Raw genomic sequence first — 27580 nt, 5'->3', positions numbered from 1 at the left:
ACTGATTGGCAGCGGCTGTCCAGATCTCCAGGCAAGGTTCTCTCCTGGTCCCACTTGGAGATGCCAGAGATTGAACCAGGGTTCTCCTGCATGCAAAGCAGATGCTCTACCACAGAGCTACAACCCTTCCCAATATCAAGAATACTTACATCACAAGTCTTTGACTATCCAGAATATTACTATACTATTTTATTTTTTAAGGTCATGTTTGAATGACAGAGGTTGATTAATTGCTTCAAAAGCATAAAGCAAATTAGACTATCAAGAGCATCCCCCTTTGCCAGGACTGGCAACATGCATGATGAGGAACTTGCAAGTCCATGGATGCAGATTATCCAAACTGACTAAATTTAACCCCTTTCTCCTAGAAGGAAAAAACACACACATGTGTGAAACGTGGCAACAGCAACATTCCTCCTCCCCCCCTCTGTTATCTGTTGCTCCAAAGAAAGGAGGGTGGAATAGTCATATGAGGAACTTTGCAATTTCCAAGGATGTGCAGAATATTTAGCGGAGTCTCTCTCTCCTCTTGGCCTGCACAACTTATAACCCACCAGTCAGACTTGTCAGGTGCTTTGCCATTCCCATATCTCTGGGCAGGTGGCAAAATAACAACACAGGATATGGATGCCCGGCAGGGTGGCATGCATGGTTGGCAGAGCACATTCACTTTAGCAAGGCACTAACTGAGCAGGGCTACGGTACCCACCACTCATCCACAACCACCAGTGCAAGAACTAGGCACCCCAACCCTGGTGCCCTCCAGATATAGTTGGACTCCAGCTGCTATCATCTCCAAACCATATGGTCAGGGATTATGGGAGTTGTGGTCCAGCAACACCTGGAGGAAACTAGGTTTGGGGAAGGTTGCTTTAGAATAATCTTACTTGTTAACCACCACCAGAATCCCTAATCTCCATGATAGGGACATTCTCAGTCTAGAAAGTAAACATACTCCTCTTCCTCACGTATCACCCAAATGAATTCCTACCATAAAATAAGGTGGGACAGAAGCTTCAAGCAGTGGGTTTGGAGCACTATTAAGGGTGACAAACAGGCCTAGCTCCATGGTTGGCATGATCTACTAGGTAGGTCTCCTGCACAAGCTTGCCAAAATTATAGGGAACTTTCCTGCAAATTCTGCCTCTGGTTTTAGTGTGCACTGTCTCAAGTTGTTCTGGCCCTGCTCTCACTCTTCCACCACATCAGTGCAACTTTTCTTAAAAAAACAACAACAACCCACCTTTATTCATCCTTATTTCCAATGACAACAAGAGGTTCCCATACTGTTAGTTCCCCTTGCTATTTGAATTGATGAATTGGCCCTGAAGCAGCTTGAAACATCTCTGCTCAACAACTCCTTGGGATTTGTTTTAACAGGTAAGATAGTTCTATCCTGGCTGAGCGAGCCATGGTATCCTGTGAAGTTCATGGCACTGACCAACCAACAGGTGACCACACAGAAGGCTCCTACAAAACGGAGACCCGTTCTAATATTAAACAACCGCCCCCAACCTGGTGGCTTCTAGGTGGTTTGTTGGGACTACAACTCCCATGATCCACTGATCACGCTGGCTAGGGTTGATGGGAGTTTTAGTCCCAAATAAACATCTGGAGGAAACAAGGTTGAGCGGGAAGGCTGCTTCAGCACTTAAGCTAAAAGTTCCATAGGAGGGCCTGTTGCCCAGAGGACTCATTCATCACAAGCTGGAATACAGGCCAGAGGTGTTTTTAGACTGAGATTCCCAAACCACTCAGCACTCTTCATCCCCCTCACATTCTTGCCAGAGCATGCACCCAGGGCAATATGACCTGGACATTATTCCACACAGCTAGAATTATGCCTTCGGACAAGGCCTTGACGTACACACCCCAACCAAACAGGAAGTAGCTTCCCCACCATCACCCCTATTCCCAGGCCCCCATTCCTCAGTCCCAGATCTCATTACAAACACAGCCCGCCCCACAACACAAACCTGTTTATCAAGACACTGGTCTCTTTCTCTGTCTCCCTCTCTCTAGCGCTTTAGAGGCTCCGTTTCCACTCGGCTGACACACTCTATTTATAGATGCTTACCATTCTCCCAGATCTTTCTTCAGGATCTCAGCAGAAATAGACCACCCCCAGGTCCCTGAAGCCTCTCTCTGAGGCAGCTAGGGCAAGGACACCAGCCAGCCAGCCCCCTCTAGGCCACCCATAACTTTCCACATACTTCCACCTCCTTGTCTCTGCCCGGCTCCTGTTCCAAAATGTTCCATTATGCCCTTGCCTCTGCTCAAGGCACAAACTAGTCCCCCTTCAGCAAGCCTTTTCAGGCTTCCAGTTGCAATCTATATCTCTGGCACGCAGCCCTAGGATGTCCATAGTCCTGTCCTCAGGTACACCACTGTTAAAGAGAAAGAGAGAGAGAAAGGCGGTGTCACTTAACTGAAAAAAATATACGACAAGAGCAGGTTTTGATTCTTTCTCAGGGCAAAACTGGCCTAAAGACAGTCACAAGCAGAAACACACAAATCAGTGTGATTGGGTTCATTTGGGGCACAGAGGTGCAACTGAGTAAAGCTTGAATTTGTGGCACACCGTCCCATACAGCCCAGTGGATCGTAGCTGAGCGGCACAGCATCCACTTTGCATGCAGAAAGTTCAATCCCCCGTACCTCTAGGTAGGGCCGGGAGCCACATGTGCCTTAAACTCTGGAGAGCAGCTGCCAGTCAGGGCAGACGATACTGAGCTAGGTAGACCAGCAGTCTGACTTAGTAGAAGGCAGTTTCCTATGTTGCAGTGAGCATATGAAGCTGCTTCCTACAGATCTAGACCACTGGCCTATCTATCCTAGCAACATCTTACACCACAGTGAGCTTGGTCTCGCACAGAGGTCTTTTGCTACCCAGAGATGCAAGATCCTTTTAACAGGAGCTGCCGAGGACCTTCTGCATGCACGGCATGTGCTCTACCAGCAGAGTGAGGGCCCCTCCCTAGTGGGATGTTTCTTGGCATAAACAGTAAGGAGACACCTAGGAGCTCATTAAAAGCAACTCCACATGTACATCATCCTCCAAACAGAGTGGCTGTGGATTTGCTTTACACTCTTGTAAAGAACCTGAGAATCCAGCTTCAGGACCCTCCCGCCTCCACCATGACCGGCACTCTCTCATCACATACCACTGAACTCAGTCCAGCTGGAGATGAGAGAACAGACATGTCAAGTCTTAGGCAAGTGAGAGGTGTTCAGACACAGCTCTCCCTTGTTAGTGAAACTTTCTCCATGCAAAGCTATGTCAACAGACCTTGACAACTAAAACCTCAAAGGCTTAATTCAACTATCGCCCAGTGCACCTCATCAGCCAAATTGTTGCAGCTAATTTATTCCTGCATGGGCCCAAGCGTTTTGATTTAGCTTGCTCTGCGAGACAAAGTAGAATATCTAAAGACAGGAGGAGGAGAATCCACCCCCCCCAGAAAGAAGGCGGACTCAATTCTCCCCCAGGATGTTTATAAGCCCCACACATCAGACTAAGATTTCCCCATAGGGTTAGACGCAAGCACCAAGAAGATGGTTGTAAAGGCTACAGTCCAATGTACATTTACTTGAGAGTAAGTTCTCCTGAGTCCACATGCATAGAACTTTAGTGCTCAAAATACCAAACTTAAGAAAAGAAAATGACATTCTTTAAGAGAGAGATTGGAAAGCCTTGGGGCTCCCCCCCCCCCCCGCAACAGGAAATTCATCTGTGCAACACCACACACACCAGTGTAATCAGCCTAGAGCTCTTCCAAGGAAGGGCAGGATAAACGAGGTGATCAATAAACAGACACCACACCACGCTTCAGATGCCTTGCCCCATTTTGGCAGGAAGCAAAGTAATTAAGAAGGCTCTGCACAAAATTATAGACTCAGGCTGCAATTCTATGCATGCTTACCTGCAAGTAAGACCCGCTGAAGGTGAGAGAACTAACTTCTGAGTGAAAATAAAAATATGCTCGGGGTTGCACCGCTTCTCCCTCTCACACACACTCAGGTGGCACATTAGAGCTTTAAAGGGAATCAGTCAGGAACTTCGGTGCCTTCCTTCATTTGATTTAAGCTAGAAACCACCTGCCTTCTAGTGGACAGAACCCTGCCTGGCAGCTGTCACTCAACACCCCACTCCACCCCCACCCCCCCGCGCGCTTGTATGAAGGAAAGAAAAAGGTTATCCCCAAGTGCTTTATTCTGCCTACTGAAAGAATTGCATTCTCGCACCACCAATTTATTTGCGTGTCCGAGGCAACTGCGCTACAGGTCCGGTTCTCGCCCGCACCCCCACCCATTCCCACAGCTTGCCAACAAACCCCACGCTGCTGAGGAGGACCTGTTTTGCAGGATCTTCCTCCTCCACCACCGTGACCCTTCACCTCTTCCGCCCCCCTCTCTTCTTGCGATCGATGGGTCCCTTCGCAAAGTACAGCCACGGTGATCTTGAAGAGGGGTGCCGCGGGGCGGGGGGGGGGGGAGCGCACGAGAGAGAGAAAACAAACTCTACAGAGGAGAGAGGACGCAACTTCACCCTTTCTTTCCCAGGGAGGTTCCGCAGGGCGCTTCCGTCCCCAGTTGCGCCTCCCCGCCAGTCCCCACATGCTGAAATAATAAGGGATTGTTTGCCTTCGAGAGCTTCCACTCCCCCCCCCCCGCACAACTCCTTCCTTTCTCAAAGCATCTCCTCCTCCTCCCCTCCTCACCCACCGCCTCCCTCTAGTCTCTTCCAGTGCCCCCCCCCCGCGCGCCAGTAAACAGATCCGCTTACTCCGAGCCTTCTCAAATGCAAACCCTCCTTTGCTTTTTGCGTCGCGCAACCCCCACCTCCATCTGCATGTGCGAAGCCAGATTAATGTTTACACCTAAAGCGATTTCGGGAGCAATTTAAAGAGCGGCGGGGGGGGGGGGAGAAAAGAAAGTGGCGGCTGATGATCAGCACATTGCATGGGGGGGGGGGAGAAAGAGAACAACTGAAGAGGAATCGCTTAGGAAAGGAGAAAGAGGGAGGGAGCGAAGGCAGGAAATAAAAAGAAACAACCTTTTTTTGCGCTTCAAGTGTCTTGCTCCAACTGCCAAGGTTTTGCTCACACTGGTTGAGACAAAAGGCTGCTTCATACGGACTACACACTAGTTGGCTTTTTTTTAAAAAAATCAAATCATTCATTTCTTGCTTCCCTCCGCCGCCGCCGCCGCTTCCCCCCCCCCCATCCCTCTTTCCAACCCCATCGATACTTTGCTGCGCCCACATGCACGCCGTGAAGCCGTGGGTGGACTGGGGGTGTTCCTCTCCCCCCTCCCCAGCCAAAGCCATGGGTTTTTTTTATATATATAGAAAAATCAGAACTAGGGTGGGAAAGGAAATTCGGTAGCCATCAAGCATCCTGCGCTGGAGGAGCAGGGGGCGGGCAGCGGATTCGGGGGTGGGGGTCGCCAGAAACAAACACATAAATTTTAAAATAAGAGGGAGGGTTGGCGATCTATTCCTTCTGGAGCAAGGGCTCTGTGGTGGTGGGCAAGGGCTGGACGAGAGAGAGCGCGGGGGAGAGAGAAGAGGGAGCATCGCCCGAGTTAACTCACCAGCCTGCTGCTGCTGCTGTGGGGATCCGATCCCTTCGGCGGCGGCGGCGGCGGCTGCCTTTCGGGAGAGACTTTTTTCCTCCAGAGGAGAGGGCTCCGCGCTGCCGGGGAGACTGCCCGACCCTTCGGCGCCACTGCCAACCTTCAGCGACAGCATATTCATCGCCTCTTTGGCCGATCACATTATCCTCACGCAACTCTGCTGGACATGACTCTACGACGCCTCCTCCTTTCCCCCCTCCCCACTCTCGCTCGCTCTCCTCCTTTCTTTCGTTCTTTCTTCCTCCGTCTCTTTTGCCTCCTTCCCTTCCTTTCAAACACGCCACACAAAAGAAAAAGCCAGGAGGAGGGGTAGGAAGGAAAATATGCAAGGCTGGGAGAATTTGCGCTCGCTCTCTCTCGAGCTCCCTGTGTCTTTTTCTCTTTTTTTCCCCTCCCTACTCTCTCCACCCCCTTCTCTCTTTACTGCTGCTGGGTGGGAGGGGGGCGAAGGAAACGAAGACAAACCAGACCCTTGACTGTTTCTCCCTCTTTCTCTCTCTCTCTCTTTTGCTGCTGCTGCTGCTCAGCTGGTGCTGGTGGCGATTTCCCTCCCTGCTCGCCGCCTCCTCCTTTTCTCTCGCCTCCTTTCCTGCCGCTTTGCTGCTTTGCTTTTGCTCGCAGAAAAGGGGAGGGAAGGGGAAAAAGCTGGCTGAGGCTCCCCTCGGCTCGAGCTCCTTAAGAGCTGCTGTCGCTGCCTTGGCTGCCTCCGAAGCTCTCTGCTTACCTTCGCTTGTCAGCGGCAGGAGCAGCATCCGGAACCCCAGGGAGAGACCCGCAAAGCATCCTGGGGGGTGTAGTTCTTTCCGCTAGAAAGGGGAGGGTGAGGGAGGGAAGGTGGTGGTAGCAGCAGCAGACGACGACGACTTTAAAGGGGCGGGATGGACGCTGGTGGGCTGCGCAAAGCGTGGCGCCTTTGCTTCGGATCCCTTCTCCCACGTTGCGGGTTCTCGCGGCCCCCGCCGTTTCCAGCTTGCATGCAGCCGCGATGATGCGGGTTAGGGGAGGGCTGGCGAGCAGGGCGGTGGGGGGGGAGGTTACGAGCCGCGAATTGCAAAGCGGCTGCGGGATCCTCAACAGGGGCCTGTGCGTGTGGGTGGAATGGAACACTTGGCGGGGCGTGACGCTAGCGCTGCCCCTGGATCCAGGCATGATTCGAGGTAGAGTTAGAAAAATTAAAACCAACAATCCCCGTTTCCATTGCACCCGGCACGACTCAAACCGCTCCCCACCCCGCAAAAAAAAGAAAGAAAGAAAGATCAGCTTCAACTTCATTCCCCCCCGTTACCGTGGTGCCTGACTTAAGGAAAGTTTGGACATTCTGTATAGTATTTTTATCCATGCACAATATGCCCATTCATTGTACAGGTATACAAACCATACTTTGCAGGGAATGTTTGATGGGCTCAGGGATATACAGAATTTTTAAATAAAGAAAATAAATAAATAAAAACAGCCCTGTGATTAACGAACTAGTTACTGTTTATGTGTCACCAGTGCCCTCTAATGGTGGGAATTGGGACTCGTGTGCCTCAAGCCCATATACAGCTCTCTCACCTTGGCTCTGGGGCAGGGAGCGCTCCACGCTGGCATTGTGGGGGTAGGAGGGTTCCTCTGACGGCGGTGTGCACGCCCACCCTCCTGTCGCCTCGGACGAAGCGTGTTTTGCTGCGTTTCCCCGAACTGCAAACCTCCTTGGACCAGAGGCAGCCGTTAGCAGAACAAAAGAAAACGTGTGTGCATATGTATACAGTATATACATACACGTTTTCTTGCACTTTGTCCCATATATTCCATGGTGTCTGCTGCCCAGGAGGACTGGTGGGACGGAAGGCAGGTGACCCACAGTAGATGGAGCCAGAGCAGGCAGAGCCCATCCTTCTCCCTGCCTGAGCTGTACAAGGACAACATTGAGACTAAGGCAGAGAAAGGTGACAGGCGGTGCCACTGCTTGCATGTAAGAAGGCTGGCGGGTGGGACTGGTTGAAGCCTGACTGAGGTTGGTGGACCTGCCTGAACTGTATATATATTCAGAGCAAGCTCGGTCTCCTGAGTGTGGAGCCTTTATTTAACAAAGGAGCATCCACACAGGAGGTACTTTCATTGTTGCTCAGAGAACGCTAAGGTGTGAAAAAAGCTTTGTTTTGGGTGGTGGTGGGGAGAACCTGTGGTGGGACCTCCAAACTGGGAAGCGAGAACAGAAACATACCTTTTCATTGTCTAGAGATAGGCCATTTCCTGGTTCACACTGAGAAACTATTTTAACGCCTCCCCAGGGACAGAAGAAGGAGCAGCAGGCATCCCCACAAGACACCAGAATGGAAAAGGAGAGGGGGGAAAAAACCAAGCCAGCCCAGTGCGGGCTGAGCATTGTCACTGCCAGTGACTGGGGAGAAGTGGGAGAGAAAGGAGGTGGAATGGAAGTACTGGAATATTTTGCTGGCGGTTTGGTCATTCATTGCCAATTCTTTCCTACTCTGACTAACCCTTACGCTTCACTCTAAACTCAGAGATGGGAAGCCTGAAACCCTCAAACATGACCCTTGGCCCTGCTGGTTGGGGCTGACAGGAGTTGGAGCCCAATAACATCTGGAGAGCCACAGCAGGGATGGGGAACCTCCAGCCCATGGGTCAAATTTGGCCCACCATGGCCCACTCTACAGGAAGGCAATTTCTCCAACACCACACCCACCTGCCCCATACCTGACACCATGTGACTCAAATGCTTATGCAGCTGCTTCCTGAAGAAAGCAGGAATGAACTTCCCACACATCAGCTCATGTAAGGTAAAGGGACCCCTGACCATTAGGTCTTGTCGTGGCCGACTCTGGGGTTGCGGCGCTCATCTCGCTTTATTGGCTGAGGGAGCTGGCGTACAGCTGCTGGGTCATGTGGCCAGCATGACTAAGCTGCTTCTGGTGAACCAGAGCAGCACACGGAAATGCCATTTACCTTCCCACCGGAGTGGTAACTTTGACATGCTTTCAAACCGCTAGGTTGGCAGGAGCAGGGACTAAGCAACGGGAGCTCACCCCGCCGTGGGGATTTGAACCGGCAACTTTCTGATCGGCAAGTCCTAGGCTCTGTGTTTAACCCACAGCGCCACCTGCGTCCCTCATCAGCTCATGTACAGGGAGTTAAATCCAGCTTCCTGTCTCCCCTCCCCTCACACCTGCATGCCATCTTTGGCAGGTAGGTGGCACCGCCCATCTGTCAGTCACCTGATGTCATTATGATAGAAGATGTTTGTCAGGTCCCACCCACCTGCCAAAGTTGGCCCACAGGATGGAGGCATAAAGATCTGGCCCACTGGGCCAAAAGGGTTGCCCACCTCTGGACTACGGCACCTCCCCCCGCTGCTGTAATTGGACCCCTCTCCCCTTGCTGCCCCTCAAGTGAATTTAATGGATTTTTTTATCTTACTTGAATGCTCCCCTCACTCTAAAGCAATTCCTCCCAGGACATTGTAAAGGACACAGGCGTTCTGGCGGTTCAGCGGAGTTTTGTTGTTGCCCAAACTCTTCAGCTCCTTACCCTCAGTTTGGGAATGTCGGCTCTCCTGAAGCTCAAACTGCCAAGGGGTGGAGCTTAGGAGTTAAAGGGCAGTGCCTTCCCAGCGGCTTCTACAAATAAAACAAATAAATAATAAAACTACCATCAAAATAGAAATAAATACAACATCAAAACTCTGGTTAACCCATTATAAACAACAAAACAGTCAGAACCAGCAGCGGTTTAAAAAACAGTACCAAGAAGACAACAGCAAGAAAGAGCTCTAGCAGACAGCAGATTTAAAATTAAGGCATGCATTAAATGCCAACTGTCTTCTTTTTTCTTTTCTTTTTTAGTCTTTACTATAAACACCCAGATTAAGACAGGCAGAGAGGGAGCCTGGTGGATCACCATTAGGAGGAAGTTCCGGAGTCTTGGTGCCACCACAGAGAAGCCCCTGTCCTTTGTTTGGTTTCATGTGTGGTTGGGACAGGGAACAGGCCCTCCATTGCCTGTCTTTATGGCTTGGTTGGCTCTGGGTCTGGGACGTGACTGTAATCTGGTCCTAATCTATATCTCATCCAGTGGCTCCTGAGACACTGAGTAAAACCCAGCTTCTGAGGTAATCTGATTTTAAATTTAATCTAGCAGCCTCCTGAGACAGTGAATAAAGCATGACAGGGAGTAAGCCCTGCAGGGTCAATATTTATGGCTCAGTTGGCACTGGGTTTGGGAGCTGGTGGTTTCTGAGGTCATCTGGTCTTAGGTCTCATCGAATGGCCCCCTGAGACACTGAGTAAAACCCAGTTTCTGAGGTAATCTGGTTTGGGGAGTTGGTAGCTTCTGAGGTAATCTGATTTTTAAGACTCATCTAGTGGCCCTCTGAGATACTGAGTAAAATATGCCTAGTAATGGCTATGCAATTGTAACCCTATCATCTCCTCCGTTTCCAATGTTCAGACTATGTGTGCCATTGCTAATGTAGCCAAAATGGCACCACCCACATGTGAGAGGAGAGGTAGCAGGCTTGCAGAGGTATAAAACAATCTTTTGGGGTGAGATTAACTCTGCCAAACAAAACAAAACTGAACTGAGGTCTGAGCATGCTTAGTAGACAGAAAACAAGGGAAAGCGTAAATGGAATGTATTGTCCTGGAAGAGACCTTTTTAAAAAATAAAATAATTCCCATACTTTAAATTTTTTTAAATTATTATTATTCCTGCTTACCTTTTAAACTAAACTATATTCATTTTATGGTGCTGTCTTCTTACTCATGTCCCCCCCCCCAAAGTATGTTGCTTTAAAAATATATTTTTAAATTTTTCTTTTCTCGTACAGTAATTCTGATCCTTCCTCAGCTGTCATAGGTACTTGTTAAAGGACACCTAATTCCCAGCATGAAGAAATTTGATTAAATGTTTACATTTCACTATTGAAATTTGCAGCATAGTTTAGCAAAAATTTAATCTCACCTTTCGTCGATAAATTTAAAAATATTGCGTTAAAAATCTGTTTGTTAATCCAAAATGTTAACATATCCCTAATTATAATTCCTAAACAGAATGACACCCATAAATGGGGTATACTGTAATGGGGGGGGATCACATTTGGAGGATATTTGTTTGGATGTTTGTCAGCAAGCTCAGACTTGGGGTGGTGGCCTGAGACATTTTGGCACCTGAGGCTAACCACAAAATGGAGTCGTCGACCCCAGTCAGGGAAGAAGGGATGAGTGAAGATCTACATCAGGAACAAGGGGAGAATAAAGATCTACATCCACAAGAAGGGTGGGAGGAGACCAGTAGCACTCCTATTCACCAAGAGGCCTGTGTAGATGCAGCATTAGTGGTATGGCTGCCAAGGAGGTGGCAGATCCTGCCTCCAAGGAGCCTACTACAGCTGCAAAGGCAGCAGCCACAGGCAATGAATTCCTTGGAGGCCATCCAGATCTGCTGTGCCTACCCCCGTGGATCCTGCTGTATGAGGCAGTCAGCTCAACTTGCCTCATGGGTGGGCCGGCCCTGGGTGGACCTTTGGTTGACGTTGCATAGTATCGTGTACATGTTGGGATTCTTTGGTGGGGCCAAAACCGAAAAACTGTTAACTCCCCATTGCTTGGATATATTCCGTCAAGCTCTGCCAGCTGAAGTGGATGGTGAACAGAGAACCACAATGAATATCCATGACTGAGGGGTGGAGGTGGGGACAGAACATGGTAATGTGCCAATTACATACACAGGGGGAAAATGGATCTCAACAACAACAATTAGCAGACCTTAATGTTGCTGAGGATTTATTCTCCTCCACTATAAATTTTGTCACCCCTTCCTTCCCACTCTGCCCCTTTAGAGTTCCAGACTAAGATAGTGTTGGAAAACAGGGTGCAGATCTCCACTTCTCCATGAGGTTTGCTGGGTGACCTTGGGCCAGTCACTAATCTACCACAAAGGGTTGCTGTGAGCATTGAATGAGCAGGGGAAGACCACACCACCTTGAGCTCCTTGGGAATATAAATGCAAAAATAAAAGTAAAAAAAAATCAGCCCTGTGAGGAGGCCGACTCACAAAAGCTTAAATTGCTACCAATAGACCACTCAAGATTCAATCCAGCTCAAGTATAATCAAAGATGCAGCCCTAAGCACATTTGCTTGGCAATAATTCCCTTTGAATTACAGGGACTTACAAGCAAGCAGGGTTAGGAGGAGCTTACAGATGAAGTTTCCCCAATTTGCTTTGACGGAAGGTGCACAAAAGAGGCAGGCGTCAAGATGGTACTGAAAAACGCAGGGAGCTTTGACTGCCTATGATTGACACCAGCTTGACTGCAGGAGGTGCCAGAAGGAAGTGTACTTAGATGAAGGAATTGAGGGGATGCTCATCAAATTTGCAGATGACAGCAAACTGGCAGGGGTAGCCAATGCCACAGAAGACAGAATCGGGGTTCAAAATGACCTTAACAGGGCTCAAACTAACAAAATGAATTTCAAATGTAAGGTTCTGCACCTAAGACAGGAAGATATAAGATATAAGATGGGGCTTGCCAGTAGTACATGTGAAAAGGATCCAGGGCTCTTAGTATAGACCACAAGATTACTCTTCCTTGGAGGTTTTTAAGCAGAGGGTGGATGGCCATCGTCCCAGATGTTTTAGCTGATGTTCCTGCATTGCAGGTTGGACTAGATTATCCTCTGAGTCCCTGCCAACTCTACGATTCTATGATCTTAAGGCACACATGCACCAACAACCAGTAGACCAAACTAACAATAGCTGGCACCACAGCAAGAATGTCTGTGTGCGCTACTGCTACATGACAAAGGCTAAAACCCAGTTCAAATCCCAAAGGACAAGCAGGGCTTACTTTCAAGTAAACATACATGTGTTCAAGCTGTGATGCCCCTCTTTCCTAGACTTTTCGACAATACCGGTTTTGCATCAGTGGGCGATCAGAGGCATTTGGCCTCTACCAGCCGATGATGTCAGCTTCGAAATCCCTGGCTATTTTTAGCTGCTGATCAAAATCAATGCTGATCTGCATAGCCTTTCTCCCTCTCCCTCTTTCTCACCGGGCTTTTGCTTGGAATTAATACAGCATAGCCCCACCACAGCATTCCTGGCATGTACATGGGATGAACACACCCGGTAACGGGGTCAAGGGTTCAGCAGAGACAAGTTGGAATCAGGAGGACCTCACTCCCAAAGGAAGAAGCAAAGACCATACAGAGAAACACACAGTACAGAAAACTGCCTTAAAGAAAGTCAGACCCGTTGGTTTATCTGGCTCACTATTGTCCACACTGTCTGGGAAGGGCTCTCCAGGATTTCAGGCACCTAACTTCTCCAAGCCACATCTGATTTGATTTGATTTATTGCATTTCTATGCCGCTTTTCGTTCCAATGAATATCAAAGGGGCTTACAAACAATAAATAACAATAATCTAATAGAACATAATAGAACATCACAAATGCAGCATAATTCAAGTGGAATATATATATATTTAAATCCGCAATAAAATAATAATAATATATAAAACACCATTAACAAAACTTGGGCCAGGTCTGGAAGTAGCCTCTGGGAAACCACAATAGTCCTTAGTGGACTCTTTAGGTGGTAGAGGCCTTGGCTTCTCTGGCCCTGCCCTTCTGTAATGCTTTCTTTTCAGTATTGAATAATTACACCTCTTTTCCAAGGTTATAAGTATTATTTGTTAGCTCATATGCCACTCAGTGCCAAAATAGGACTTCTAAGCATTTTGGAAGTACTGTACATTAAAAAAAAAATACCCATGGGGTTGTAGCCAACTAGATTCTACTCAGAGTAGAACCATTGAAATGAATGACACTAAGTTAGTAGTGCCCATTGACTGCAATGGATCTACTCTATAAGTAGAGTTGGTCGCAACACCATCAGGTAGTATTCAACCATGTTTTTTTCTCAGCGTACACCCACTGAAATGAATGAACATGACTAAGTTAGGTGCATTAATTTCAACAAGCCTACTCTGAGTAAAACGCACTTGAATACCAGTCATAGACATGAAAATTAAAATATAAATACAAGCAATCAATTAAAATGTGCAATAAAAAAGACCCCATTAAAACAACACAGCGATTAAAACAGGAGAGTCGGGTCGAGAGATCAAGGGAATGCCTGTGCAAACAGGTGCGTCTTCAAAAGCATGAGAGCTCACGGGTGCTTCCAGATTGGCAGCTCCTAGCGCTACGTCGTCATTTATCTTCTGCTGAATTACAATCAGCTTTCCCCTCTTAAGAGGTGGGTGGGCAGAGCGCTTTCACCGGCTTTGCGTGCAGAAGGCCCCAGGTCCAGACCCCAGCACTTTTACATGGGGCTGACTGGCAATGTCCCACACCTGAAACTCAGGAGAGCAATTGCTAGTCAATGTGTAGACAATGCTGCGCTAGACAGGTCAATTGTCTGATTTGGTATAAGGCAACTCCCTGTGTTCCTATGCAGTCTACCATGCACATTCAGCAACAGAGATGCTGGAGGACAAAATGGTAGGCAGGCAGCACTGAATGGAAGCAGCCAGAAGGATTGTGGGGAGATAAATATATGCAACAACTTCTGAGCAGCAGCAGCATACCCTCCAATGTTTCTCTGATGAAAATAGGGACATCCTATTAATAACAATAACAATAAAACATTTTTATTATTTATACCTCACCTATCTGACTTGGTTGGCCCAGCGACTCTGGGCGGCTTCCAACATATACAAAAACATAATAAAACATTCAGCATTTTTTTTAAAAAAGTTCCCTATACAGTGGTACCTCAGGTTACATATGCTTCAGGTTAAGAACTTTGCTTCAGGATGAGAACAGAAATCATGCTCCGGTGGTGCAGCAGCAGCAGGAGGCCCCATTAGCTAAAGTGGTGCTTCAGGTTAAGAACAGTTTCAAGTTAAGTACAGACTTCCGGAATGAATTAAATACTTAACCCGAGGTACCACTGTACAGGGCTGCCTTCAGATGTCTTCTGAAGGTTGTATAGTTACTTATCTCCTAGACTTGGGGTCACATAACGCCATACCCTCCAACATAGGGATGTCCTAAGGAAAAGCGGGGCATTCTGGGATCAAATCAAAAACCAGGATGGCTTCGTAAATCCAGGATTGTCCTTGGAAAATAGGGACATTTGGAGGGACTGCAGCAGTCTCCCTAACCAGCCGCAGAGGCTGGTCCATTAGGGCGAATGGCACACAGGCCCACCAGGCTCAGTCTGCCTCCAACCAGCCCCTGCCTGCCTGCCTGGCTGCCTGCCTCCTTTCTTGCAACAGTCCCAGGGGGTGGCATTGGCTGTCAGCTTGATCTCAGTGCTGCCATTGAAGAACTCGGAAGGAAGGAGGGTGGCGACAAAGCTAGAGTGAGTTGTCTGCACTTGTCATTTGCTCTGACTCGCTTACTGTGGGCTTCCGCCCTACCAATAGGCACCAGCCGCCACAGCAGACGAGCAAGAACTTGACATCCCATTCACACCACCTTTCAAAGCACACAACTATTGTTAAAATCACCCCAGTGCCAATTCCAGAGATAGAAAGTCTGGAATTTGGTGGTTTGCTATAGGAGGAAGAAGTTGCCAGTTGCAGAACTCTTCTTAGGAAGCCCAGATCTTTGGCCTGTGGAAATCTTTCAGCCGTATATTCTGGCAGGTCAAAGCAAATTATGCTCAGACCTATTATCACCTCGATTTTGGCACACATGCGGCTGTGTGGTAGCATTAATTTGCCCTGAGTGTCATACGTGGCATTCTGGGGAGGAGGGGACAGTCAGGACACAGAAGCAGTATTTGCATGCCGTACCTGTGTTGCTGTGGGAGGGAGGTGAGAGCAGGTGTCAGGAAAGATCGCACCACTCCAAAGCCCATTAGTTCTGGTAAAGTGCCTCGGGTCTCCTCTCATCAGCATCAGCAAAGCAAGCGACACACGGCTGAGCCTAGGTGCCAACAGCTAAACTGCAGGAGTCTTGGTTCTTGGTGGTGGCTGTAGTGTCCAAATTCCTGCCCAAAGCTATCCTAACACAAAGAAAAAGGGAGGTTTGTTTTTTTAATCATCTGCAGAGCTGGTGGCCTTATCATGGGTTAAGATATAGTGGCTGCTTCAAATGAGAGTTTTTGGGGAGAACAGTAGCATGGGAGACAGACAGGTTTGATGCAGGCTGCACCCGAGGACATGGCCTCCCCACCCATAGGGATGCCAGAGAATTCTGGTGGGAACAGAAATTGAAGCAGAGGAAATGCTCGCTTATTTGCCCATGTCTGAAACAGAAATCTATCCAGTGAATATGAGGCGAATGCGCTGTTGCTTTCACTCCACAAAACATATGCAGGTGACTCGACATACACAGGGGCTATGCTTTGTGGATAGTGTGAAAAATCAAAATCGCATATAGTCAGAACAATTTGGATTTAATGCTGGGTGGGATTGCCAAACTCTTTTATCCCAGACGCTTGTCCGTTTTCTGCTCTCTTTTTAATTTTTTTGCCAAGCGCACAAATCTGAATGTGCACAAGTTAAATGTGTGTAAGTTGCAAGTTACTTGTCCTTAAATAATTACATTCTCTCCCGCCCGCCCCCCCGTCTTTTTGCACTGTATTTCCTTTCCATTGAAATGGATGGATTGGGATAATGGAATGACAGTGTAACTTATGTCATTTACATAATTAATCATGCCAGTGACATGACCCGTCTCTAGTGTGGAATATAGGAAGATGCCTTGTCAAGCTGTATGTCCATCTAGCCAGTATTATCTACCTTAAGACTGTATCTGCAATATACATTTCAAGCAGTATACCACTTTACAGTGGTACCTCTAGTTATGAATTTAATTCGTTCCATTCTTAACCTGAAACGGTTCTTAACGAGAGGTGTGCTTTCACTAATGCGGCCTCTTGCTGCCGCTGCACCGTTCTCATCCTGCGGCAAAGTTCTCAACTCGAAGTAACTCTTCCAGGTTAGCGGAGTTTATAACCTGAAGTTATAAGCCTGAGGCGTTTGTATCTACAGTATCCCCTGCTGGCCCAGGGTGAGAACTTCAGTATATAACATTAAGGGTTTGGAACCTATTAGGAGACCCCTATTGCCTTCTGTGAGGGGACGCAGGTGGCGCTGTGGGTTAAAGCCTCAGCGCCTAGGACTTGCCGATCGAAAGGTGGGCGGTTCGAATCCCTGTGGCGGGGTGCGCTCCCGCTGCTCGGTCCCAGCGCCTGCCAACCTAGCAGTTCGAAAGCACCTCCGGGTGCAAGTAGATAAATAGGGACCGCTTACCAGCGGGAAGGTAAACGGCGTTTCCGTGTGCAGCTCTGGCTCGCCAGAGCAGCGATGTCACGCTGGCCACGTGACCCGGAAGTGTCTTCGGACAGCGCTGGCCCCTGGCCTCTTAAGTGAGATGGGCGCACAACCCCAGAGTCTGTCAAGACTGGCCCGTACGGGCAGGGGTACCTTTACCTTTACCTTTATTGCCTTCTGTGAGCTACAATTCCCTGAGTCATGTAACAATAAATCTCTCTTCCCAGGGATCCGTGGACCTGTAAGAGTGCATGAGTGCTACAAGTTCTTTGTTAGTAAACCCAGTGCTTTTTTATGGGGTACGAAGGGGTACGCATACCCCTAAACATTTTGTGAGTCTAAATTTGGCCTCATTTAGGGGCAGTATTTCAATATGAGTAGGAAAATGAGAGTACCCCTAAACATTTTTTAAGAAAAAAAAGCACTGAGTAAACCTATCCCCTTCCCAAAACTACAGTTCCCAATATTCCTTTTTTTAAAAAATAAATTTTTATTAAGATTTTTTTTAAAAGGTTACAGAGAAAAAGAAAAAACAAATGAAGAAAAAATATAAGTAAAAAACAGACAATACAATAAAAAACAATACAAAAACAATACATGAAAGAAAACAGTACATAAAAACCCTTTACTTACTTTCATTCACTTACTTCCTTGACCTCCTCACACCTCCCATTTTTGTATTCTAGTTCAGTTAAATATTTCAGCAAATCCTTTCCAGCTTTATTTTTATATTAATCATAATCTTAATATACTGTAATTTAATTTCTCTTCTTTCATCAATTCATTTTTGCTTAATCCTTTTTATCTTTTCTGCTAAAACCACATAGTTTTATTCCAACATCTTTCTAACATTCCTTAATTTTACAATATTTCTGTAAATAAACTTTAAATTTCTTCCACTCTTCTTCCACCGACTCTTCTCCTTGGTCTCGGATTCTGCCAGTCATCTCAGCCAGTTCCATGTAGTCCATCACCTTCATCTGCCATTCTTCCCGGGTGGGTAGATCTTGTGTTTTCCAATACTTTGCGATAAGTATTCTTGCTGCTGTTGTGGCATACATAAAGAAAGTTCTATCCTCTTTTAGCACCAATTGGCCGACCATGCTCAAGAGAAAGGCCTCTGGTTTCTTCTGGAAGGTATATTTAACTACCTTTTTCATTTCATTATATATCATCTCTCAAAAGGTCTTAATCTTTGGGCATGTCCACCAAAGGTGAAAAAAGGTACCTTCAGTCTCTTTACATTTCCAGGTGATAAATTTTTGCAAGCTTGACTGGAGTCATGTACCACCTGTAAATCACTTTCATTATATTCTCTCTTAAGGCATTACATGCCGTAAACCTTGGTTTGAAACTATGGGCCCATGGACATAAAAACCACACCTCTTGGACCCATGACTTGAAATCATAGAACTAGCCAAAGTGCAGATAGGTCCATAGGTTCTTACCACTGAAAAGTGTGGAAGGGCCCTATGACAGGCTTGCAATGTGATCACATTCATTGTGTTGATATACTTTCCCCAGCTAGCAGCTGCTGCCTTTAACTGTCAACTACTTATCTCTGCATCCTGAGGGCTAGAAACCTGTTCTTTGTTTTTAAAGGACAGCTGGGCTTCTCAGGAATTTTTTAGGAACCCACATTCAGATGCGATGCAATAAACCTGCCTCAGAGTCTATTAGCGGTAGCGGCCCAGGCCGTGTTCTGGAATGCTTTTGAGCCAGATCGAACCACTGTCAGAGAAATCATTAGTCTGTCTGAATACAGCTGTTCTCATGTCGCCTTGCTGGCTAGCCTGGGCAGGCAGAAATATAACCAGACCTGCCTGCAGAACAGTGACCTCCTTGGAGGCTTAATAAACAAGTCACGCTAAAGTGCAGCATCAGGTTCAGGCCCCTTGTTCCAGAGCGTCCACCTGCTCCTCGGATGTTGGGAGTCCAGGTCAGGCATGCATACTGCATTAGCAATGCAGGCAATTTGCTAACACCCAGCACGTCATTCCCTCTGGCTCAGACCTGCTCCAGGCTACAAATCCCAAGAAGCAAGAGGAGGAGGCCAAAAATAGCTCCTTTCTCTCTCTCCAGCCCCCCACCCCAGCTTCTTAGACAAAGATGCCATTCTACAAGATCAGGCCTGTTCCCTCCCACAAGGAGAGATAAGCTTCCTTGAGTCCTCTCTAGCCACCTGCCTCCTCTCTACCTCCCCTGTTCTGTTGGCACTGCCAATCACCTACGCCCACCTTTGCCCAACAGTTTCCTTTCTGCGTTGTTTTTCCTCTCCAGGCTTCAGTGCGCCTCTTCCACACCTCTTCTCTTTGTGTGACCCTCGCAATCAGTTTACGTCATGCTCTCCCCCCCAGAGAGCTGTGGTGTGATTAGAGTGGGGCCAGACCAGGGTTTGAATCCCAACTCTGGATGAGAAACGGGCCCCGGTTCACCCAGTGAGCTAACTCTATCTCGCAAGATAGCTGCGAGGATAAAATGAACGCCCTCCAAACTGGTGGGTGTTTTTTTGCAGCAACATGCCCTTAACGTAGTAGCAGTGCATTTGTGGTGGATTAATATTGGACCGTCTACATATCATTCTGCCGTATTTGTTATTCTGAGACGCTTCCCCAAAGTTACCACATTATTGCCACCTGGAGGGGTACGTTTGTGTTACAGCAGAACAACAATAATAATAATAAAGCAAAGCAGAACATCTGTGGCATAAAAATTGACAAAATTTCAGGAGGAAGCCATGATGCACTGATTGGAAACGAAGCCGGACCGTCCACCCCAAAACTTTTGCAAACTTTGCAAAACCTTGATAACATCATGAGTGTTAAGCCTCATGAATGCATAATTTAAAAAGACATCTGGTAGGAGCCCAAGTCAGTCAGGAGATCCACAAGAGAAAATGGTGGGATATAAATGTATATAAAAAAATGTATATAAAAAAAATGAAATAATGTTCTTTCTCTCTTAAGCAAAGAAAGGGGGGCTTTTTTTTTTTAACCAGCTGTTATCGCTGAATGGTTTAATAAAGTTCAGCGGACAGGAGAGTCTTAGGTAAATGCTGGGAGAGGTGGCAGATAGCGTCAAAGAAGTTCAAGACTGATAGATTAATAACTCATATTTATAAGTTTTCTTCCTTCATCATAAGGTCACAGGGTGGTTTAACAATATGATCATTCAATTAAAAACAAGCAAAGCAGTTTATATCATTCTAAAAACAAGTTAAACAGATTCAGATAACATATATTCCATGGTGGGATACAAGGTTCTTATTCAGGGGTCAGCAAACTTTTTCAGCAGGGGCCAGTCCACTGTGGGGGGCCGGACTATATTTTTTTGGGGGGGGGGATATGAACGAATTCCTTTCCCCCACATATAACCCAGAGATGCATTTTAAATAAAAGCACACATTATTCTCATATAAAAACAGGCCACACAAATAACCCAGAGATGCATTTTAGATAAAATGACACATTCTGCTCATGTAAAAACATGCTGATTCCTGGACCGTCCGCGGGCCAGATTGAGAAGGCGATTGGGCTGCATCCGGCCCCCGGGCCTTAGTTTGCCTACCCATGTTCTTATTGATATAAAATCTATCAAGTGTTCATAAACGTTGCCATATAAAATCATATGTAGTAGGAATATTTTCACTGAATTGTAGAGCTGGAAGGGACCACGAGGATTATCTAATCCAACCCCCTGCAATGCAGGAATCATTTTCCCCAACATGGGACTCGAACCCACAACCCTGAAATTAAGAATCATAAAATCTTAGAATCTTAGAGTTGGAAGGGACCCAAGGGTCATCTAGTCCAACCCCCTGAGTCTCATGCTCTGCCAGCTAAACTACCCCAGGTCCTGCCCAATATTTTTAAAGCTTTTTTATCTTGTATTTTTACTCTCCTTGGATTTATGAGTGTTTTAATGATGTATTTCAGTCTGTTGTTTTGCTTGCAGCATTTGCAAATATTATTTTTTTAAAAATTCAAATAAAAGCAGCATGGTGTGAGTTAAGCACAGGGTCGCCATATTTCAAACAGTGAAAATCCAGACAGAAAAGTTGAGATTTTATGGGGATACAGCAAAAATGACACTGCCAACATGGGTTGCCATACGTCCAAATTTTCATGGACACCTCGCCTGTTTATGCCTGGACACTGCTGCCAACTGCAGCATTCCGGATGTGCCCTGGAAATTCCGGGTGTATGTCCGTAGAACGGAGGAGGTGGGTTGAGCAAAAGTAGCTTCACTGCCATAAGGACAGGATAAAGAGGTGCATCTTCAGCATATGTCAGAAGCCAAATGATGATGGTGTCAGATGCACCTCTGAGGGGAGTTTCACAATTTAGAGGCTGCTACACAGAAAGACCTCTCCTTGGCCGCCTTCACAGAACATCGTCGGAGGGTGGCAGGATAGAGGAAGTCATTCAGGTATTCAGGACCTAAGTTATATAATAATAATAATAATAATAATAATAATAATAATAATAATAATTTGTATCCTGCCCTCCCTGGCCAAAGCTGGGCTCAGAGCAGCTAACAACAGGTAAAAATAGCAGTGCACATAAAATTGCACAGTCAATTAATTAAAAAACATTCTAGAATCAATTCAGATTAAATGCCAAAGTGAGCACCTCGAATGGAGCCCAGAAACAAAATGGCAGCCCATGCAGCTGTTTCAGACCAGAAATTATGTGAGCTCCAAATGGAACCACAACCGCAGCCAGTGACCTGCTTGCTGCAATTTGGACCAGCTTCCAAATTGTCTTCAAGGGATTACTTGTTCTGGTTTCTTACAGTCCTTCCAGTTTGGGTTCTGTACTTCTTTTCTTCATTGTTATTAATTATCATTATTCAGAGGAGGCTCTCATTACAGCTGTGTAAATGCTTACAAAAGTGTAAGGTTATAAGCACGTAATGCTCCTGGAAAGAAGAGTTTTATTTCTATCAGGTTCTTTGCCCTGGATGGTGTCTGGTGAATTTCTCTTCACTGCTACAGGAAGGTCCCTGTTGTTGCAGCAGTGCTGATAATGCAAGTGGGGTGGGGGAGTTGGAAGGGACCCCAAGAGTCATGGAGTCACAGCTAAAGAATGGGAAGACACAGGAAAGGTGCTAGGTTCAATCCCCAGTGTTGTGACGTGGGGTTTGTGATTTCAGCTCTCTTGACATAATATGCTGGAGACAGTTCTCTAGTAACACTTCTTTATTAAAGCAAACAAGACTGAGACCTGAGGAGGGGAGAGCTACATTTATAGGGACAGGGAACAAGCTAGAAAGGATACATTTTGGAAGGAACAATATCAGGCAATCACAGTCCTGCCTTTTGGAGGAAACCAATAAGACAGAGGATCCAAATACAGCAGCTTAAATGAACCAATAGTAGCTGTACCCTCTGGAACCAAAAGGCAGTTACTTTACCCTAATGCAAATACAGATAATAATAATACAGATATAAAATCATTTGACTCAATACACAACACCCAGCATCTCCAGGAATGGCTGGGAAAGACTCCTGCTTGAAACCATGGAGAACTGCTGCCAGTCAGTGTTGACAATACTGGGTTAGATGAAGAAATACTGTATTCTTACTTGGTATAAGGCAACTTCCTATGTTTATAGTGGCACCACTTCAAGTATTAAGGGAGGAGGGGAGTCGTAGTAAGGCTGTGTGCATAATCTCATTTAAGCTGCATCCAGTGTGGTCCCACTGCTAATTTGGGAAGTGGGGTACACAACATTAGCTGCAAGATATTCTGTATCTAAGGTGTCCATTAAATACTGTGTTTTGATGCCTATCGCCCAGAACCAGCTTTGATCTGAACTGAGAAAAAGAATGACCTAGCTGCTTCTTAAGCCAGTCATGTGCATTGTGCACAGCCTAAGATGCGAAAGCAAAAGTGAACTGGTAAGTTTTCGGCAAGTTCTGCAGCAATTTGCAACTTTTTTTTTTTACACCTTCTAATAACTATAGCAGGGTTATCAGCACAGGTTGAACCATCAAGGGCTTTTCTTTTTTTAAAGCAGAGAGATTTGTGCCTCTGGCACAGGTCCCACATCCACAGGCAAACTCATGTCATTATTTATAACAATAGTTGCTTAGTGTGTGGAGTCGGTGAATTGGTCACAAGTGCAGGTGCTCTTTCCTTAAGAGACACAGACATATGCAGTCTGAAACAAGAGGCGGTTGTTATATTAAGGGTTGGGTGAGGACAAGAGAGATCTGGGTCCAAGCCCTGGTCAACCATAAAGTTCACTAGGTGACCTTGGGGGATTCATTCTCTCACACATAGCCTTGGGGGATTCATTCTCTCACACATACCTTGCAGGGTGGTTGTGAGGATGGAAAGGGGACATGCATGCAATCTAGGGCAGGTGTGTGGTAGTTTTGGCCTTCCAGAAATTGCAAATTGCTGCAGAAATGTGGAGGACTGAATTTAAGACTGGAAAAAGGAGAAACCGAGAGGACTGAAATGGGCAGATCCTTCCGTCCCTAGTCTCCAGTCTAAAAACAGGAGTGGCTGAAGGGAGAAACACACCTCCAGGCCTGAAAAATATTGTTTGTCAGTTCAGGGTAGGATTGGAGCCGCAGGAGCACCTTCAGCAAAACATCAGGTACATAGGCCTATAAATCGCAGACATGGGGAGATAGATAGACCTGTGCTGCATTTATCAGTCCGAGAGGATTAGCCCTTGAGGCATAATGAAGCCTTTGCAAAGGATGGCATCGTGAGCAAGCGTCTGTCCCAGCCTTCCAGGCACCTGTGTGCAGAAATCAATGCACAACGCCGTCCTCGCTCATGGGCATAATTCACTACTTCCGTGTTATATATGGAGGCTGTGAGCAAGTCGCAGTGCTGAGGTCATCCTTGGGCTAACGGGAGTCCTTCTCAAAGAGCTCCCCTACCGCATGACTATGGGAGAATTGCAATTGCACAAGGGAGAGGGCGGCTGGTTCCATCTCCCCCAGGGTCTGCGAAAGCAGGAAGGGAGTGTGGGTGGATGACGAGGTTAACGCTTTCCCTTCGCTTGCTTTTCTTTTCTCTTAAAATTCATCCCAGTTTTCAGGAACTAGGGTGGCTGCTTGTCAAGACGCATCAACAGCCTCCCCACAAAAAAAGGGTGGGGGAGGAAATGCATCACACAAGGGGGAACGAGGCAGGACACAGAGTTGTATGCAGATGAAGATTTAGGATCCATTACTATATTTAAAATAAAAATATATCTCACCATAGTTGGGAAGACTGGGATGAGGTGACCTATGCACTTGCCCAGCTGCATACACATCATTTATTTAAAGCAACCCTCCAATAATCCTGGCAGCTGTAGTTAGCTAAGGGCGCTGGGATTGCAGCTCTGTGCAGGCGAACTACAGTTCCCAGGATTAGTTTCTGGGGTGTGTGTTTTAAATGTATGGTGTGCATGCAGCAGCTAACTCCAGGTGCTAACTCATGATGGACAGCTCCCAAGCTCCTGCTCTTGCATCGGGTAGCTCTTTACTTGGACTGAACTGCTGTCCAAAGAAAACTCTGCCCCTTTAAAGTAGGGCACATGGCTGCTGGCTTTTTGCAATCCTGGGTAATGGCTCCTTTCACCCCATCCTTTGCAGCCATTCCTCTCTGCAGGAGGAAAACAACCCATCACACAGGATACCTTTAAAGCACATTACTCCCCCCCCCCAATCCTGGGAACTGCAGTTTGCTTGTGGTGCTGGGAATTATAGCTCTGTGAGGTTTGAACTACAGTCCCCAGGATTCTTGGGGAGACACAAGGGTGGGTTATGCAGCCACAGGCCTGCAGAGTCATACCACCATCTTCCTGGGGTATTTTGAGATGTTTGCAGTCCTTTATCCATGCAGCTTCTTCATGAACTTGGAGCAGCGCAGCGGAGGAAGAGCCAGCGATGCAAGGCACAGGAGGCAATGTCTCCCACCATTTAAATTTTTGCTGTTAGGCAGCTACTAGGTGCTCTGATTTTGACAGAAGCAACAGTGTTGCTGAGGGTCTGTGTATGTGAGTTTTCAAGCCTTTCTCCTCTGCACCTTAGGAGCTGCATACACAGTGTGTCTTTAAAGCACATTCTTCCCCTCAAAGAATTCTGGGCACTGTAGTTTAACCCACACAGAGTTACAGTTCCCAGCACCCCTTAACAAATGACAGTGCTCACTAAATAGCCAACGCTGTCTAAACTCTCTGCAAACAAATCAGGGTGAATGCTCAATGAATAGGGAGTCTGGAAAAGCGCTCCTAATGCAGACTTGCCACGATTTGTGTCTCTCAGCTGCAGCATTGCCAGCACCCTGCACCCCTTCCAGTTAATCTATGTGGGAAACGAGTGCAGAGAGCAACAGGAAGGCTCTCCACCAACCCTTGAAAAGGCTCCTTGGCAGCACAGCCATCGGGGATGCTGGAGGATCAATACTTGAATCAGCAGAAGTGGCTTGTTGGGATGAGGGAGCGAAGAGGAGGTGAGGACCCCTCTAAGGTTAAGCCTGCCCCTCTTGCGATCTTTGAAAGATCGCCAAATATTACCCACACCACTTCCATCTATCTGCACGGGCGGGCCTGCAGGGTCTGAGTGGAGAAGTTCGTACAAAATGCAATTAATCTGTAGAATTAATTGGCGCACGCTGAATGTCAATGGCATTAATTTGCTTTAAAAGCAATAAGGTCAATGCATGGTGGCTCTTATACATGACAGCCATAATGGCAACCTTAGATTTCTGAGACAGTACTAGACTCTGGGGAATAACCGCAAGTCATGCTTTCTGTGCTTGGCTATCTCCACTGCTTTCCCATTTTAAAATGCTGATCTAGTGGTGGGACATAGATTGGTCTGTCCTAGCTTGGCAATTCTTTTGTTCTTGGACCAGTCCGAGTGGATACCCCATTTTGGCCTTTGAGAGCAGAATTTGGGTTGTGGGGCCAGTGGCGTAGCGTGGGTTGTCAGCACCCAGGGCAAGGCAAGTAATTTGCGCCCCCTAACCCATGGATTTGCGCCCCCTAACCCTAACCCCCAGATGTTGCGCCCGGTGCGGCCGGCCCCCCCTGCACTCCCCACGCTACGCCACTGTGTGGGGCTAAGGAATGTGCCTGAGAAGTGATCCATAGCTAGTTTAGATAGGTGCTGTATTATCACATAATGCAACTTAATAATACGAAGAAGCAGCTCACCTCCTGGCATCACCCAGACTTAAACTGTCTCTGGTAGCAGGGAAGAGTGTTGCATGATGTTTTGGAGAGCAACTGCCATGATTTACCAAGAGTAGATAATGGGTGGTCAACCTACAGCAGGGGTGGGGAATCTTTTTTTGCCTGGGGGCCAGATGTTTATCTCCACCGCACAGGTCAACTTTGACAGGTGGGTGGGACCTTGCAACTGCAGATTATAACGACATCAGGGGATTGGCAGTGTGGTGGTCCTCTGCCTGTCAAAGTTGGACCATGGGGAGTGTGCTTGATGGTGACCAAGCAAGACACAGCTTCCCATGCATCGGCCAATGTGCGGAGAGTCTAATCGTGGTTTCTGGTTTGGGTGTGCAAGGGAATTTCCCATGGGGAACTCTCTCACTGTCCCAAATCAAGCTGGATTGAACTCAGTTGCTGCACAGGGAGTCCAATTCTACTCTCCGTATGAATTCGGTGCACAACCAGCCATTCCAGGCACTTCTCTACCTGCCCCACACTTAATGTTACGGATGATGTCAGGTGTGGGGCAGGTGGGTATGGCTTTTGGGAAATGGCCTGGCCAGATGGGGATGCCTGGCAGACCAATATGGCCAATGGCTTACTTACAGGATGGGAGGGGGAAAGGGAGGGGAATCCTACAGGATTTATTTCATTTTTAAAAAATGAATCACTTCCCAAAGCAATCAACAACAAAAACAACAATAAAAACAAATATAAAAATTTCCTAAAAGGGGTCAACCACAGTGGAATCAGGGTGTTGGACAAGATGGGCCACAGGCTTGATCTAGGAGGGTCTTTCTTAAGTTCTTACAAGGTTCACTTCAATTTTGCAATCCGAAACAATGCTGTAGGCCAGGTGTGTGAAAATGCTGAGCCTCTAGATGCTGCTGGTTGGAGCTCTCAGGAAGGAGAGTTGAAGGATCGCATGTGTGCCATGAGCCAATGTGGCGCAGTGGTGAGAGTGTCATACTAGGTAAGTGCTAGCTTCACTGCCTCTCAGCCAAACCTATCTCACAGGGTTTCTGTGGGGATTAAACGAGGAGGAGAACCACAAACAGCACCTTACGCTCCTTGGAGGAAAAGGTGGGATATAAATGCACATCCATCAAAGTGCACGCATATGCAGACGCACACACTCTGCAGAGCAATCTGCATCTGAAAGGGAGATAACCTTCCTTGGCAAAAATGGTGCAAATCGTAGATAGTGGTTTATAGGGATTGTATTAACCGGAAGGGGAAACCATGTGGACTCCCCCCCCCCCCCCAGGCTTGCAGAGCTGCTGGGGAGGGTTTTGTTGTTGTTGTTGTTGCAGCCCCGGGCTAGATTCCCATCCCATTTCCCACCCCTTTTCGTTTCAAAAAGTCGCATCGATCCAGTTTGTGTGAGCTTCCCTCCCGGCCCCCCTCCCCCCTGCCCATCCACCCCATAGTATGTTCTCCTGTCACGTTCTCCCACCTTGGCTCTCTC

The 27580-nt window shown here is 47.1% G+C and overlaps 1 protein-coding gene and 1 long non-coding RNA gene across 6 annotated transcripts in view; both read right to left on the bottom strand.

Annotated features, from left to right (window-relative positions):
- AHDC1 (AT-hook DNA binding motif containing 1) overlaps positions 1-9196 on the bottom strand; it is a 194800-nt gene extending 185604 nt beyond the window's left edge. The window contains exon 1 of one of the 5 annotated variants that reach the window (XM_083750613.1): positions 9058-9196. Coding sequence is in view for 2 of the 5 variants with exons in the window: in XM_083750608.1 (XP_083606734.1) it covers positions 5592-5758 (167 nt within the window). In the remaining 3 variants the exon portion in view is untranslated. Of the gene's footprint in view, positions 1-3923; positions 4136-5591; positions 7060-9057 lie in introns of those variants that run through there. The other 4 variants (XM_083750608.1, XM_083750607.1, XM_083750611.1 and 1 more) reach the window with 4 other exon arrangements.
- LOC310850002 lies at positions 173-5146 on the bottom strand. Its single transcript, XR_014567187.1, has 2 exons — positions 5057-5146; positions 173-2387 (listed from the first exon to the last, which is right to left on the bottom strand). It is a non-coding gene; the product is annotated as an uncharacterized lncRNA (long non-coding RNA).
- Positions 9197-27580: the final 18384 nt, after the last annotated feature.

The sequence above is a fragment of the Podarcis gaigeae genome (genome assembly GCF_964106915.1).
Source record: "Podarcis gaigeae genome assembly, chromosome: 8".
NCBI lineage: Eukaryota > Metazoa > Chordata > Lepidosauria > Squamata > Lacertidae > Podarcis > Podarcis gaigeae.
The sequence above is the reverse complement of the archived record's forward strand: the minus strand, read 5'-3'. Positions and strand labels throughout refer to the sequence as shown.